Below are 15,642 nucleotides of genomic sequence, written 5' to 3'. Positions count from 1 at the left end.
GGAAAGCTGCTGAAACTCAAATATATATGTGTGTGTGTATATATATATATGTCTATATATGTTTAAATAAAAAAGAAAACATCCTCTAACCTCCCCATCTCAGCAGAAATTTCCAAAAAGCAAAATTTTCATGCAATAGATTATTTTCCCCCCGTTTACCTAATGCAAGGACATTCCAGCTAGCTCCCAGCTCCTGAAAGTGTAATCTGTGTCCTGTAGATGGGACAGAATGTGGCAACTTACTTTCCAGTGGGTTTTAATTTGGGGTTTTGGGGTTTGGTGCTTCCCACTTCCTGCCAGCAGGTCTCTCTGGTCAGCAGGGACAACTCCTGGCCTAGCCATCAGACAACTAAACCATTGAGCTGCTTCCAGGCAGTCACCTCGATTTAGATTTGCCCAATGGAAAATCAATTTCTCTGGATAAAAATAAAAACTATCCCAGGAATTTTGCAATAAAGGCACTTTCTGTGCAGAAATGTACATTGATGGAAGACCAACAGGCTCTGACCAGTCTGGTCTAGTTGAAGATGTCTCTGATGACTGCAGGAGATGGGATTAGGTGAGCTTTAATGTCCCTTCCAACCCAAACCATTCTGGGATTCACAGCCAGAATTCCAAAGGTGGCTTTCTCCATCTCCATGTCTGTTTGGGAATGGGCAAACGAAGCAGAGCAAAAAGATGCAGATACAAAAACAGAGGTGGAGACAGGAAAATCCCTCTTGCATCGGCCTCCCTTGTCTCCCTCCATGCAGGCAGAGGCACCAGGATCCTGCACATTTCCACTTGCACCCGTGGGAAGAGCAGGGACAGCTCCAGCCACATCCACAGCACGAACCTTCGGATCAGATTAACAAAAAGCCGCTGGTGGTGACAGTTCCTCTGCTGCTCCCGTCGCCTGCTCACAATTCACTCCAACAGCCTCCAGAAAGGGACACACGTTCCTTCGGCGTTTATCCAAGGAAAGGTGGAGGCTCCGTGGGGAGCAGAGCCTGGGGGCAGCTGCAAGGACGCTGCCAGTGCCCACTCACCCCCACCCTGCGGCCCAGCCCAGGGACACACCACAGCCCCGGCTCTGCCTCAAACACCATCTTTCCCTCACTTCCTTAAATAAAAGCTTCCCGCACAGTTGGTTCCCTCCAGGAATGATTCAAAGCTCCCTGCAACATAGGGCCACCCCTCCATCACCACAACCCAGCACAGCACTGGACTCCTTCAAAATTCCCATTGGGAACATCTCCATAGTTCCACTGCTCCAAATTAGAGCCCTGCAAACCTTCATTTTGACCTCTAAAATAAAAGCAGACATAATTAAGATGAGCTGGGTTTATTAGCTGGCAGATTCCAGACATATTGCCATACTTTTTTGTGCAACCCCAGCATCTCAAAGCTGCTGCTCACCCAAAGCCTGGATTCCTCTGCAATTGCACAGTGCCCGTAGCATTAAAGAAAACATCAACTCTGATGAGACCACTGGGAGCTGCAATAAAAACAGGAGGGCTGGTTGTACCACACACATCTGCTGCCAGCATCCTCCTCCACACCTGACTCCTGCTCTCCAGGCTGGAATCCAAAGGGGTCACAACACCCTCAGGGAGCCCCACGCCACCCACCTGTCTCTGACTGAATAGAACCATTGCCAAATCAGAACTCAGAGGATGGAAACGCCAAACATGCGCTCCCAGAGGCAGCTTGTGAGAATCTGCAAGGTAGCACGGATGGAACGAGGTCAGAAAGGGAAAAATCAGTGGCAAAGAGGAGCCAGGACCTCGAGTCCAGGCTCTGAGAGGGAAGATAATAAAAAGGCATCATCCTTTTGCAGGCAGTGAATTGTTGCTTAAGCCCGAGGATCACAGACAGCCCTCTCATCTGAACGGAGCAGTCAAGTGAAGACATTTCCCAGCCATTAAGTCGAGCAATAAAGCACCCGCAGTAAAGTCAGGGAAGTGGAATTTATCATGGCACCGTACAGATTGTAGGGCCAGGAGAGAGTTGGCTCAGGTCAACAGGTTGACCTCTTGTGTTGTCTAAAGAACCTTCCCTTCATCACCTCCATTAACATCCCATCTCTGCGCTGCGGCCGGCGCCAGCGCTCCCTCCCTGGGGACTCTTCCCCTTCCCTCCTGACTGGGGGGCACTTTCTTAATAGCCAAGCAGAAAAAATTTCCCTTTCTTAGCTCCAAGCCATTAGTCCTTGTCCTACCACCTTTGGAGACCAGGAATAATTCCTTTTCTTCATTTCCAACATTGCCCAGAAGGTCTTTAGCTAGTGTGACCCCATCTCACCTCCTCTGGAGGTTTCTCCTCCTTTGCTAGACTATAATTTATGGGTGGAATGGGTCAGCCCAGCCTTGTGATGTGCCTGCTCTGAGAAGTGACCTCCACCTTCCAGGGATGGAGTTTCATCCTACCAATGCCATTTTTTTCTTGCTCAGATCTGCACAGGGATCATCCTGCTCCTCCCAGCCAGCAATGCAGCTTTAAAGTCTCTGCCGCACACAGAAGCTGTGGCTGCCTCATCCCTGGAATTGTTCAAGGCCAGGTTGGATGAGGCTTGGAGCAACCTGGCCCAATGGAAGCTGTCCCTACCCATGTCAGGGGCTGGATTGAGATGAGGTTTAAGGTCCCTTCCCACCCAAACCATTCTGCGATTCCTTGATTCTACAAAATCCTCTTTGGTTATGGTGTTCAATAAGGAAATAAATAAATTTAGAACAATGGCATGCAGCCAGTAAGAGCAATTTGGGACAGTCAAGGATAGCAAAAGTTCCTCCAAATCCCTGTGATCTGAGATCTCAGCCATTCAACTCACATCAGGCAGGTTTTTGTTTGGGATCGATGACCTTGTTTAGACCAAAACCATCCAAGCCCAGCAACCTGCAGCACAGAGGATGTTTTCTTGCCGTTGGTTGGCTGAAGTTATTCTCATTTATGCCTTTTTTCTATTTCCTAGCAGAGACAGCAGAATAACCATCGGGAAGACAATTCCCAGGATGATTTCTGCCTTGTATCAGAGGAGCCAAAAAGCGCAGATGAAAACTCTGCAAATGTTTTGCAAGGGAGAAGTAGCCCTTTTGAAGATGGCTGATTTCCCAGCACAAACATTTCATCCAGCCCTGAGAGTTCTTTGCAAAACAGTTTGAGCCCCACAAAAAAAAAAAAACAACCAACAAGAAAACCCAAAAAACTGTCAAAACATTGTGAAGGAGACTGAATTTTTCTGTTCATTTCAAAAGGAACCATCAGCACCCAGGACCAACAGACTGGTGGGTGCATAACAGTGCATGGAATTCAGGTATTTGGCTTTTCTGCCTTCTCCGTGCAAGAGCCAAGTGGTTGCAGTGCTCCTTGCTGGAGGGACAGTACAGGGTCACCTCATCAAGGCTCCAAAATCAAACAACCAACCTCTCTGTACCCAAAAAGTACAACCCAAAAAAATGCTGAACCCCAAATATAATAGGAATCCAGAATGGTTTGGGATGGGAGGGGCTTTAAAGCTCATCCACTTCCAAACATTTGCCCTGGGCAGGAACACCTTCCACCATCCCAGGGTGCCCCAAGCCCTGTCCAACCTGGCCTTGGACACTCCCAGGGATGGGGCAGCCACAGCTTCTCCGGGCAACCTCTGCCAGGGCCTGCCCACCCTCACTGGGTAGAATTCTTCCCATTATCCCATTGGTCCCTGCCCTCTGGCAGTGTCAAACCATTGTCCCTGTCCTGTCACCCCAGGCCCTTGTCCCCAGTCCCTCTCCAGCTCTCCTGGAGTCCCTTCAGGCCCTGGCAGAGGCTCTGAGCTCTCCCTGGAGCCTTCTCCTCTCCAGGTGAGCACCCCCAGCTCTGCCAGCCTGGCTCCAGAGCTGAGGGGCTCCAGCCCTTGGAGCATCTCCGTGGCCTCCTCTGAACACACCCCAGCAGCTCCACATCGTCCTGCTGTTGGGTGCCAAAAAGCCTCAAAAAAACCCCAAAAACAAAAAAAGATTTGATGCTATGCTGCTTTTCCGTCCCTGCCTGACTGCTTCCCGCGCTCTCCCCTTCCCTTCTGCAGCCTGTCCTGCTGTCCCCAGGTCCCGCTGCTGCCCCCAGCCCCTCCCGGCCCCTCGGCCCTGCCCGTCCATGCGGATGGCTGCCGGCAGCGCGGGGAGGCTGTGCCGGTCTCGCCCCGTTTCCTCCTCTCCACCTGGCTGCTCGGCCGGCTCCTGCCAGGAGCAGCGAGGCGATGGCAGCGCCGGATGGATGGGCAGCGAACGGCAGCGCTGCACAGACGCTCCCAACAAGCTCCTGGGGTGCTGCCAGCCCCAGGCCCGTGTCTCCCAGCTATTCCTGGCACCCCATCCCCTCACCGGGCTTGCTCAAGCACCAGCGTAGTGTTGGGGCAGCATCCTTCTTGGGGAGCAACAAAACCAAACCACCAGACCACGCTCAGCAGGGGAAAATGGATGTTATCATACGCTCCCGGCTCACTTGCCAAAAAAACAGGATAAAATCAGGCTGATGAGGTCCCAATCCTGCAGTCCCTCCTAGGACTAGCTCTAGACATGACCTGTCCCTGTGCTGGCATGGGTTTAACACCCAAAACAGCCTGACAGTGCCTAAGGAAGCACAGGAACCCTTCCTGCATCCAAACCTCAGGATTCATCCATCCCAAGCTGTTGCCCATCCCTTGTTTCTCTGCATTCCAGCTCTGGCTGTAGAAGCCAGCTGGGAGGGAGGGATGCAGGGAGCTGCTGCTTCCCAGCCAAGCCAGAACGCAGCTCTGGTGCTTATGAGCATCCCCTCCCCGTGGGAGGATCCGTACCCTGGGTGCTGCAGGCTGGGGGATGATGGGATGCAGCAGCTAATTTGCACTAATGGTCCCAGAAAGGCAGGGAGAGCTCTCCAGAGGAGAACACACTTGAGCAATAACCTAAATAGCTCCGCGTTTCCAAGCAAAAAGTCCTTGAGGAGGGAAGAGAGGCCCTACAGTTGAATATTTCTCCCCACCTGCACCGAAACTTGGCTGGGGATGTTGGAAATGAGCTGCCCAGGCAGGGAAAGACATCAGATCTGCAATGTGAGCAGCAGCTCTTGGAACCATGGCTGGATGTCCAGCGCTGCTTTCCGTGCCCGCTTGGACAGGCTGAGGCAGTCCTGGGAAGAGCCCAGCCCGGAGCACATTTGGCTCTGTCGCCAGCCCAAGGCAAAAAAGTCAGCCCATCTGTGCTGAGACAGGTTGATATAGAGGGTGAAATGCCTAAGTAAAATTCCACAACAGGGCATTAAAAAGATGTAATAAAATATACACGAGTTATTAAATATTGTCATCAAGATGAATCATAAATCAGAGATTTTATGGTTTCTGATTATAAATTCCATTTATTCTGTAAGCGTTTAAAGAAAGAAAAATGGAGATTCAGTAAAGATTTAAGCCCAGCCATGATGCTGCTGATATTTCACTGTTGCTTGTGGATGACACAGCTGGGGGAGCCCAATGTTGGGTGCACAGAATTGTCTGGAAGGATCCTCTTGTGCCATGTAAAATTCCAATATCCTTATGGACACCACTACACAGTTCCTGTACTGCAAACTCTCCTCCCCACCTCCCTCCTCACCCTGTTTATGGGTTGTAAGATGCAGCTGACTTTTACAAAGAGAGAAATCATCATTTCAGGGAAGGGAAGGCTAAAACCAGCGCGTGTATGTGGGAAATACCTTTTCCCCTCTTCAAATGCCAAGAGAAATATCAAAGAAATTGCTTTCTTGGAAAGACTCAAGGGTTCAAATAAATTGTCAAGTGCTGGGTGCCAGCACTTCTCTCCTCCTGCCGCGGCAGGACCGTGAGGCTTCCCCTGTAGAGATGCCACCACAAAGAAATGTGAGGAGGTAAAAGCCTTAAAGAGATTTCCACAGAAAACAAGCAAAGGGACAGCCCATGCCATCCCGTTCTAAGGAGGATCTCGGCCCAAGCCAGCCTGAAGTTACCAAAACCCTGCTCTGGTATTCTACAAAATCCTGAAAACCTCAGTATTCTACAGGCACAACCCAGGTGTGTCGACAGCCTTTTTCCACTCTCTCAGCAATGACTATTTCCTTTATTTAATGCCCATTCCCATTTGTCAGCATCACAAAACAGGGCTAGATTGTTCCTTGTCCAACCCTAAAACAGGTTGACTCAGTCCCCAGCCTGCGTTTTTCAGCTAAGACAAAACACACACCTGATGTACGGCTTTGCACGGGCTGTTTCCGTTCACTTTAATCCATTCACCATCCTATTACAGTTCATTTCCAGGGGAGCCAAAGCCCACGGACACAGATCCATAACCCCAGCCATTAAATCCCATCTCTCAGATAGGCTGGGTGGAAGCTGGACCACAGGGCAGATCCTGTTTAATTAGGGCTCATAAAACCAGCTCAGTGCTGCACCGGGGAGTGGGGCTGATTTGCAGCTGCCTTTAAAAGGGAGCAGGGTTACTGCTTCAGCAGTTTTCCCAGCCAGTTTTATGGATGCAACAATAAAGCCCAAAAAAAAAAGAAGTTTGCGTGCCAGGAGTTTTAGTGCTGAAGCATCTGATAACGTCACGGCAGCTTGTCGTGGGATGGAGGGAAGGAGAGCGCTGGGATGGGAGTGGAGATGTGGATGAGCTGCAGAAGGGAGGCAAACCCAGCCTTGCTAAGCCACAACAGCTCCTCAGCGGGGAGATAAGACACGTTTAGAATGAGCTGTGCCGTATTTCCAAACAGCCTGTGCAAAGGTTTATGTCTGGCCAGATGAAGCAGTGATGGGCTGCCAGGCTGGGGTTTATGAGGTGCAACAAGGAGGGGATGCCATGAGCCTTGGCTGGGGGGAAACACTGGGATGTACAGAATCCCAGAATGGCTTGGGATGGGAGAGATTTTCAAGCTCATCCCATTCCAGCTCCTGCCATGGGCAGGTACACCTTCCACTATCCCAGGCTGCTCCAAGCCCTGTCCAACCTGGACTTGGACACTTCCAGGGATGGGGCAGCAACAGCTCCTCTGGGCACCCCTCCCCACCCACACAGGGAAGAATTTCTTTCCAGTATCCCATCTAAAGCTAATCTCTTTCATCAAAACAAATAATTTTCAGCTTCTTTTTTAAAAATTATTTTTAATTTTTGAGTAGAAATTCTATCATCCCCCCACTGCTAACTCCTTCTGAGCTTCACAGGCTGCACCTGAATTGCTGTGCTGGGGTTTTACAGCCTGGTGTATATCTCTGGACAAGCTGTCCCAGCTGTTTGCACATGGAATCCACCAGACAAGGAGCAGGGATGAGCTTGTTCCTGCTGCTGAGCCTCCAACACGCAGCCTGGCCCTGCACAAGGTGAGCTGGTTGTTTGTGCGAGCCCCCATGACAGCCCCAGGCACAGGCGTGACAATCCAGGTGGGCATTTGGAAAGGTGAACGGGCAGATCCAAGAAAAAAAAAAGGGGGCAAAAAGCAGCACACGAGGCTCCTGGGATAGAAAAATAAGAGAATGAAAGCCTCCCTGAATGCCAGCCAGGGCAAATCAGAGCTTCCCTTCTTCCCTTCCTGCCTTGCCGGCTGCAGCTTTGGGTAAAATGTGATGAAGCAGCTTTATGCATGAAAGAGGCCAATTTAAAAGAAAAAAGCCAGGGCAAGTGTAAGGAAAAAGAAGAACAGAGCGAGACTGATGGGGTCAGGGCGCTGTTAAGGATGTCAATACCCATCACTCACCAGTAACCTTTCTGTAACTCCTGACCCCGCCGTGGCTGTCGCGAAACCGCAGCAAAATTAAAACAGAAATGAAGCAGCATCAGGTCCCGGCGAGAGGAGGCAGCGCCTGACAGGCAAGGTAAGGGCCTGACGCGGAGACAAGGAGGGGGCACGCCGTCGGCCACGGCGTCCCCAGCGCTCCCGGGAGAAGTGCGAGGGATGCAGGATGCGGCGGCAAGGGGAGCGGGTCGGACACGCGCTGCCGGCACAGCGGGACACGGAGCGGGGGGATGACGCTCGGCTGACAGCAGCGGGCTGGAGGAGGTGAGGATCGCCCCGGGGAGAGAGGAAGGACGAGGCTGATGTACCCCAAGAGATGAGACTGGAGGGGGGACAGCGGAATGCTACAGCCGGTGGGGTTACAACACCACCACTCCGTGCTTTGGGGGATTTCTGCTGAGAAAAGGCGATTTCCTCAAGTTGCAGGTGGGTTTTCATGCAGTCCTGCATCCCATCCATCCATAAAAGTAGGGAAATAAGCAGCAAAACTCCCTCTGAGAGGGCTAGAGCTGCAGTAGCACGACGCTCCCCTCTCCTCCTGCCCCCGGCTCTCTGTGCAAATTTAAAGCATGTTCCAGATATGGGCTGACCTTTCCAGAACACGTGAAAAGGCAAAAGAAAGGTGGAAATGCACAGAAGGGAAAATGTGCCTTGCAATGGCAAACGGACCATGCACATCCCACCGAGCAAAATGGGAAGAAATGGGGGAGGAAGGGGATCTGGCCTGGGATCAGTCCCAAATAAAGGCAGGCCTTCTCAATGCTGTCCCAACCCCAAAGGGTAGGTCCCAAGGCAGACCCTGGGCAGATTTAGCCCAAAAGCAGATGGGACCAGGGTTGCCCTTACTCAGAAGCATCCCTAAGGCTCATCCACAGTGATCTCCCAGCTATTTGACCCCAGATTTTGAGAGAGAGAAGCTCCCCAGATCAGCTTAAGGAGCAGGCAGTGGCCAGCAGACCACAGCAAAGCACTGTTTCACCCATCTCATGCAGCTTGCAGAGCCTCCTTCTCCCTCCCCATCACATAGATACCTGCTTTTCTCATTTGCCAGCCTCTCCCTCAGCCTGCTGTTGTGAGAAAAGGAGGACAAGCTCATCCCCCAGTGCCAGCGGTTCTGCGCCGCACCAGGCACAGCCCTCGCCAGGAACGAGCGCACAGAGAGAAGGCAATCAGGAGAACCACGGGAGATGCTGTGACACACCAACAGCACTGAACCTGCTGGGAGCCTGCGGATGTGTGTGGATGGCAAGGACACAGATTCCTGGGGTCCTGCCTGCCCCGTCACGGCTCTTTCAGCTTTAAGCTGGGCCAAGGTGAGGGTTCCTGTGCTTGTGGGCAAGACCCTCCCTCCGCCTCCCAGCCCGGCACAGCGTGCAGGATCAGCTCAGGCTCTTCTCTGCAAGACGTCCAGAAGCTGAGACAGAGCTGATCCATCTTCCCTGCTGAAAGAGTGTAAACAACTCAGCTGCAGGCTTGGAGTGCAAGAGAGGACACGCAGTTGGAAATTTTAAGGGCCAATTTACTAGGTAATTTACTAAACACGCTAATAATTGACATTGCAAGCACCATCCCGCTGTCCCCAGCTCCTGCTTAATATCCGTAGCAAGAGGGAGAAAACAGCTTTCCCTGTCCTCATGGTTCTGCAAAGCCTCCTCTGCCAGCCAGATCCTGGATGCCATCTGGGCAGCTTCGCTCTGCTCAATCCCAACCAACACAACAGCAACCCTGGCAAAAGCCAGGCTCCTGATTAGTATGCATATTTCTGAGCGCTGATTCCACCTGAGGATCTGTGCAAGGGAAAGGTGTGTTGTAATTACCACCTCTTCCCTAGCTGTAATTAAAGACAAACTGAAGGGAGTTATGCCCAGGCTTTCGGTTTCCCTGAAGCTTTTCCCCGTGCCAAAACAACAGCTCTGCAAGAAAATTCCCAGCAGCTTCTTGGGGAAAGGCAGCAGCTCAGCCGGGAGTTCCAGCCTGGTTTAGATTATGGTGCTTAGACTGGGCTTTTCAGCCGGACACAAGGAGAGGGCTGGAATCCATGGATCCCACATCCTTCAGCCACCTGCTGCAGGAGGGGATGGACTACCCTCTCTGTGAGGAACACAGGTCATGGAAGGGTTGTGATGGAAGGGACCTTGAACACCATCTCTTCCACCTCTGCCATGGGCAGGGACACCTTCCAATGTCCCAGGTTGTTCCAAGCCCCATCCAACCTGGCCTTGGACACTTCCAGGGATCCAAGGGCAGCTGCAGTTTCTCTGGGGAACCTTTGCCAGGGCCTCTCCAGCCTCACAGATAAGAATTTCTTTCCAATAACCCATCTAATCCTGCCCCCTGGCAATGGGAATACATTCTTTCTTGTCCTGTCACTCCAGGCACTTTTCCATAGTCCCTCTCCAGCTCTTAGGTGCTGGAAGGTCTCCCCTGGCTGGCAGATGACCAAGTTAAAGCAGACCCCTATGACTTAAGTGACTAAGCCTGGGTGTGGTGAAGCCCAGCACACCCAGTGGTGGCATCTCTGCACCAGTGGAAGTTACACGTTCAGTCCTGTTCAACCAACCATCCCAGGACATAAAATCCCTGCACAAATGGGAGGGATTTGGGCTGTTTGTTTGGTCAGAAATGCTGTTTTGTTGAAATTTAAAACTTCCCATGGGAACACGCTGACTTTGACAAAGTCATGTTTGTGCTTTTATTGCCTTGATTTGCTTCATTTTAATTCCAAGCACCTCTGCTGGTTCCTAATGGTTTATATTCCAACCTAGAAAATCTTTTGGAGAGATGCTCTGCTTCCCCCACTTCTCCCCATTGAGAAACTCCACTTGCAGGGCAGGAAATGAAATTGTGAATTCAAAATGCAGTTCATGTTCAACAAAACCTCTGCATAATTGAGAGGGATTCCAAATCAACCCAATCCTGGGCACTGTGGGGAGCACCCACAGCTGGGTGCCCAAAGGACCAGTGAACATCTTTGAATTTATTTCTGTCCTGCACCTGGCTGGATCTACACATTAGAAATGAGGATGAAAATCTGATGAGCAGTAAATAACTCTGTGCCCTCAAAGGCACAGGGGTTTTAAGAGCCCTCTCACCACTCTCTCAAGAAAAAAACAAACCAAAAAAACCTCTCAGGGTCCACAAAGGCCTTTCACATTGAGCATCTTCAGCCTGAAAAGCCCTTCAAAGATGTCACTCTCAGCAAGCCAGGTCACAGTTTGCAATTAATCATTCACTTGATTAATTTTGCCTCCTTTAGCCTGTGAGTCCCCGCAGGCACAAAACGCTGTCGGGGTGAGGAAGCCGTGGGTGGGCTGTGAGTGCACTGAGACAGAGCCACCGTGGATGTGCCTTGGGAGCACGGAGCCAAGCCACCCTTCAGGAGGGGCCAGGCATGGACACAAGGTCAAAGCTCTTGCCCAAATGCCTGGGCAAGCAAATTCCTTAAAAAAATTCCTCTGGTGGGTGTAATGACCTCGCTGAGATATCACATCACACATCCCTCCTCCTCCTCTTCACCTTACACTCAGCCTTACTCCACTGTCTCCATCGGACCAGCAAAATATTCCTTTCAAATTGCTGTGAGGGTTTTTTTTTCTTTTTTTTTTCTGTGTTGGTTTTCTTTCTTTTCTTTCCATTAGGAGACATGTTCATTAGGAAAATATCAGAAACCTCTGGGGCAGCTTGTGCTTCTAACTCATTTTCCAAATGTATAATGAGCCAGGAGTAAATTTTTTAGGGTGAATTTAATTGACCTTTGCAGTGGCATTAGGCAGATTGGCTTAAAGTCTATTAGAGCATAATGTAACCTGGTGAGATTTTAGGGAAGGGTATTGGAAAAACTGATGGAGTTGGACTGCTCTCCTCCCTTCCTCCCCAAGCTTTCTTCACAGAGGAAAAGAAGGATGGCTCAAGAATAGAGAGGGCTGAACAGAAGGGGAGAGAGATGAACAGACGGGGAGAGAATTAAAAGGGAGAAGTGAGGAAAAGAGTGGGAGGCAGAGAGAGGGGAGCAGTTCCAACTGGCCCTGGGCTGCTTCAGGTTTGGCTGCTCAGGGACGGGCAGCGGCAGCCACCAGCCGACCAGCTGGGCCATTTGCTGGTGACACGGTGCCAGCTCCCAGCAGCTGAGGATCAGGCCCCCCGGCGATGGAAGAGAGCCCAGCTTTGCAGGGATGGCTCACGAGCCGCTGGTCCCGCAGGAAAACGCTGCTGACAGATGCTGGGCTCAGAGCTGCTCCAGGTGCCACGGCCAGGGACCTGCACCTGCTCAGGGACACCCCTGGGGTCACGTTAAGCTGTTCCTGAGGAGGCTGGAGGAGGCTGGTCGGCTCCACATCCCGGCCCATATCCAGGAGGAGATGTCAGACCTCCAGTAGTGCTAATAGGGGCTCTCCAGGGGCTGCTGAGAAGCAACGAAAGGTGAAAACTACAGAATTTCACTCCAGTGCAGAGAAACAGCACAGCAAGAAGGCATCAACCCATAAAGCCATGTCCTGCACACACCTGTGACTCCAGTCTTGGGCTCGCAGGGCTTATTTGGGAACTAAATGCACTGTGGTGTCACCCCATAAGGCAGAAAACCACAGGTATACAAATATATAGAAAATTAGAGCCACAGAATCCCATTTGGCTTGGAAAGGACCTTAAACCCATCTCATTCCATCCCTGCAGGGACACCTCCAACACTCATTCCATCCCTGCAGGGACACCTCCAACTAGACCAGGTTGTTTCAGCCTGGCCTGGAACACTTCCAGGGTGAGGAGTCAACAACCTCTCTGGGCATATATATATACATATATATATACACACATATACATATATATATATATATATGCACACATATATATGTGTGTGTGTATATGCGTATATACACACACATATACATTTATTTACATATACACAGATACATATATATACATAAATATACAGATACATTATATATGTATATATATGTATATATGTACATATACATATGTGTATATATATATACATATACATACATACATATATATTTAGACACACACACACATATATGTATATATAAGCAGTTAGAAACCAGCCAGTCCTTCCACCAGTGACAAGTTTCCATCCCCAGACTGCAATTCCTGCCTCATTCCAGCAGCTGTGGAGGGGAGGCTCCCGTTCAGGGTCAGCGCCCCCAGGCCAAGCCCCACCTGCAGCAGCTCAGGGCACACGGGAGTGGGAGCAGCACCTCTGCCCCGGGCGCTCACACACCTCTTGGAATGACAGGAACACAATTGCAGCAACCAAAGGCCTCGGGGCAAACAAAGCAGGGTGCCAGGAAGCTGGCACGGCGCTGCTGATCCCACCCTTCCGTGTTTCACAATGCCGGCGCACCAAGCCCAGGCTATGTTTACAGGGAAGTCAAAACCTCCGCCCGATGGGACCCCGGGATTGCAGGAGCGGGGTCGGACCCCACGGAAAGGGCTCTGGCTCCCGGCACCGTCCTGCTTGAAGCCGCCTCTTGAAGCCCTGCCGGACCCTTTCCAATTATCCGAGCCCTGACCGGCCCTCGGCACGGGGATGCCCCGGGGAGATCCCCCAGGAGCACTCACCTCTAACCTGTCAGCACTAAAGAACTGCTTTTCCTTCCCTGTTTTTGCACCAGCCTATAAAGGAGGGCCGACAAATCAGCCTGGGAAAATCTCGAGGCTGTGTTTTGAAACATCACTTGTTTTGCGTTTTTTCTCCCCCACCCAGCCCCGATAATCTCAGACACTCCCTGTCCGTGCAGGGGTGGGGTATGAAATGCCAGGCTGGTTCCAGCCCACACCATTCCCACTCGGCGTGGAGCAATCCTCCCTGAACTCATCCCCAGCTCTGATAAGGAAATGGGGAGCACTCCCTAGGGATGGGTGAGTAACGCGACACTGAGAGCCCAGGGCTGAACCCGGCTGCCCCCGGGCTCGGGCTGGTGCCCTGATGTTGAAACCATCCTCCCTCCTCCTCCCTACAGCCAAAACAGCTCCGCCGGGATGCTCCGCTCTGCGCCAGAGAGGCAGCTCTCACTTGTTATCCTCCTACTGCGACATAAATGAGATTCCAGCATCCCGATTTCCAGTTACAAACCCTCCACCGTGCACTGACCGCTGCTAAATGTGCCCGTGGTGCCGAGGCTTTGCTCCCGCAAAGGCTGGGATGTGGGAAGCCTCAGGAGCCCTCCCTGCACCAAACCGGCCACAAAAGGGTTACCGACCTGCTCTCCTTTCCAAACTTTGCTGCTTCATCCCCTGAGAGGCTGCAGCGAGGGAGAAGAGGGTTTCAAAAGCGAGCCGGAAAATGAGAGAGAAAAAGGGAAGGTTTCAGCTGGATGCGGTGGAATGGAAGGCTTTGTGTTTTCGGAAATTAAGGGTGCAAGGGGTCTCTTTGTGCTAAATGCTCTGGATGGGATGAAAGTAAATAGAGCTCAGCTGGGCAGGGGAGTTCGGGCGACATCGAGAAGAATTTTTAGCCCCGTTAGATATTAATTTCCCATACATCATCCCCCTGTCCTTTGCCCGTTTGAAGTGCTCAAGGTTTCAGGCTTCAAAGCGCACCACGACGGCCACTCGCACAAAGCTCAGGATCCGTGGGGAGCCGCATCAGCAGGTTCCAGCCCCGTGTCCCAGCAGGACCCCTCCCGGCGCTGCCACCCCCCACGGGCCAGCCCCGGGATGTGGCAGCTCGTGCCACCGCGCGGTGACATCCTCGGGTCTGTGCTGCAGGAGGGAGCCGGGGGTGGGGGGGACAAGGCAGAGCAGATGAAAGCGCTGACCCACTTTGTGCCCAAAGTGCTCATTAAAACCCAACCACATGTCCGTGCGCGCCTGGAAAAGCCGGTGGGGTCGTAAACCCCGTCCCTGCCTCGCTGTCACTGATGGAGCACCCACCAAAATCAATGGCGCTTTGTTGGGTTGCGTCAGCTAACGAGGAAAAGGCCATTTATTGTTTCAGCGGGGAAAGGCTGACGCACCACAAAGAGGGCCCTTTGCCTGACTCAGAGCAAATATCTGCGGCTTTTCCAGGGTGATTTGCCTTCGACAAGAGGCTTCTGTCCTCCAGCAAGGCGCCCTGGCTGACGGTGGTCCCGGCTGGGAGAAGCAGCGATGCTTCTCTGGATCCCCAGTGAGGGATCTGCATCCCGCATCGCTGATAGGGGGGTTTGCAATTTCCGTGGATGCACAGCGCAAGCACAGAGCGAGGCAGGCAGAGCTATTCCAAATTTTCTCCTGGGCAAAGCGAGGCACGGCTGACCGAAGAGCAGGAGGCAGAGCCCAAGCTGAACCAGAGCCAGGCCAGGCAAAGCCCAACCATCTGCCTGCTGCAAAGCCAAATGAGCTGAGGTTACTTGATTGAAACAGCAAGTGCATAAATATCCAATAAAATAAACAACAGCCATAATTAATAATAAAATAAAAATAGCCTTTCCTTTCTGCTCCTGCACTTTGCAGTCGCAGAGCTCAGGGCACATCACACGCCAGAGTAACAACTAATTATAAGCACCAATTACGATGATAATGAAATAATCTACCTTCCAAACCTGCTTGCCATTAATTTTCCCTGGCTGTGAAGAAGGTTGAGAGCTCACACTGGACAGAGAGAGTGACGTGGGTGCACCCTGCTCTCTGCCACAAACCAGCCTGACAGAAGGAGGGGGAACAGAGCCATCCTCACACCCTGGGACCTTCCTGCAGCAGTGCCTTCCCCAGGTCATTGCCCAGAGAAGCTGTGGCTGCCACATTCCTGGAAGTGTCCAAGCCAGGCTGGGGCTTGGAGCAATCTGGAGTATGGAAGGTGTCTCTGCCCATGGCAGGGGCTGGAATGGGATGAGCTTTAAGGTCCCTTCCAACCCAAAGCATTCTGTGATTCTGTGAAAGCCACACACTCTTTGGGGTAAAACAGAAGCAAAG

The 15,642-nt window shown here is 51.7% G+C and overlaps 1 protein-coding gene across 3 annotated transcripts in view; it reads right to left on the bottom strand.

Annotated features, from left to right (window-relative positions):
- Window positions 1–15,642, bottom strand: part of LOC119711303 (protein CEPU-1) — a 363,561-nt gene that overhangs the window by 156,404 nt on the left and 191,515 nt on the right. Inside the window, exon 1 of one of the 3 annotated variants that reach the window (XM_038161309.1) lies at window positions 13,950–13,995. The exons of the other annotated variants lie outside the window; for them this stretch is intronic. Within the exon in view, the coding sequence (XP_038017237.1) occupies window positions 13,950–13,980 (31 nt within the window). The 5' untranslated portion in view covers window positions 13,981–13,995. Of the gene's footprint in view, window positions 1–13,949; window positions 13,996–15,642 lie in introns of those variants that run through there. 3 annotated transcript variants of the gene reach the window in all.

The sequence above is a fragment of the Motacilla alba genome, chromosome 24 (assembly GCF_015832195.1).
Source record: "Motacilla alba alba isolate MOTALB_02 chromosome 24, Motacilla_alba_V1.0_pri, whole genome shotgun sequence".
NCBI classification, from domain to species: Eukaryota; Metazoa; Chordata; class Aves; order Passeriformes; family Motacillidae; genus Motacilla; species Motacilla alba.
The sequence above is the reverse complement of the archived record's forward strand: the minus strand, read 5'-3'. Positions and strand labels throughout refer to the sequence as shown.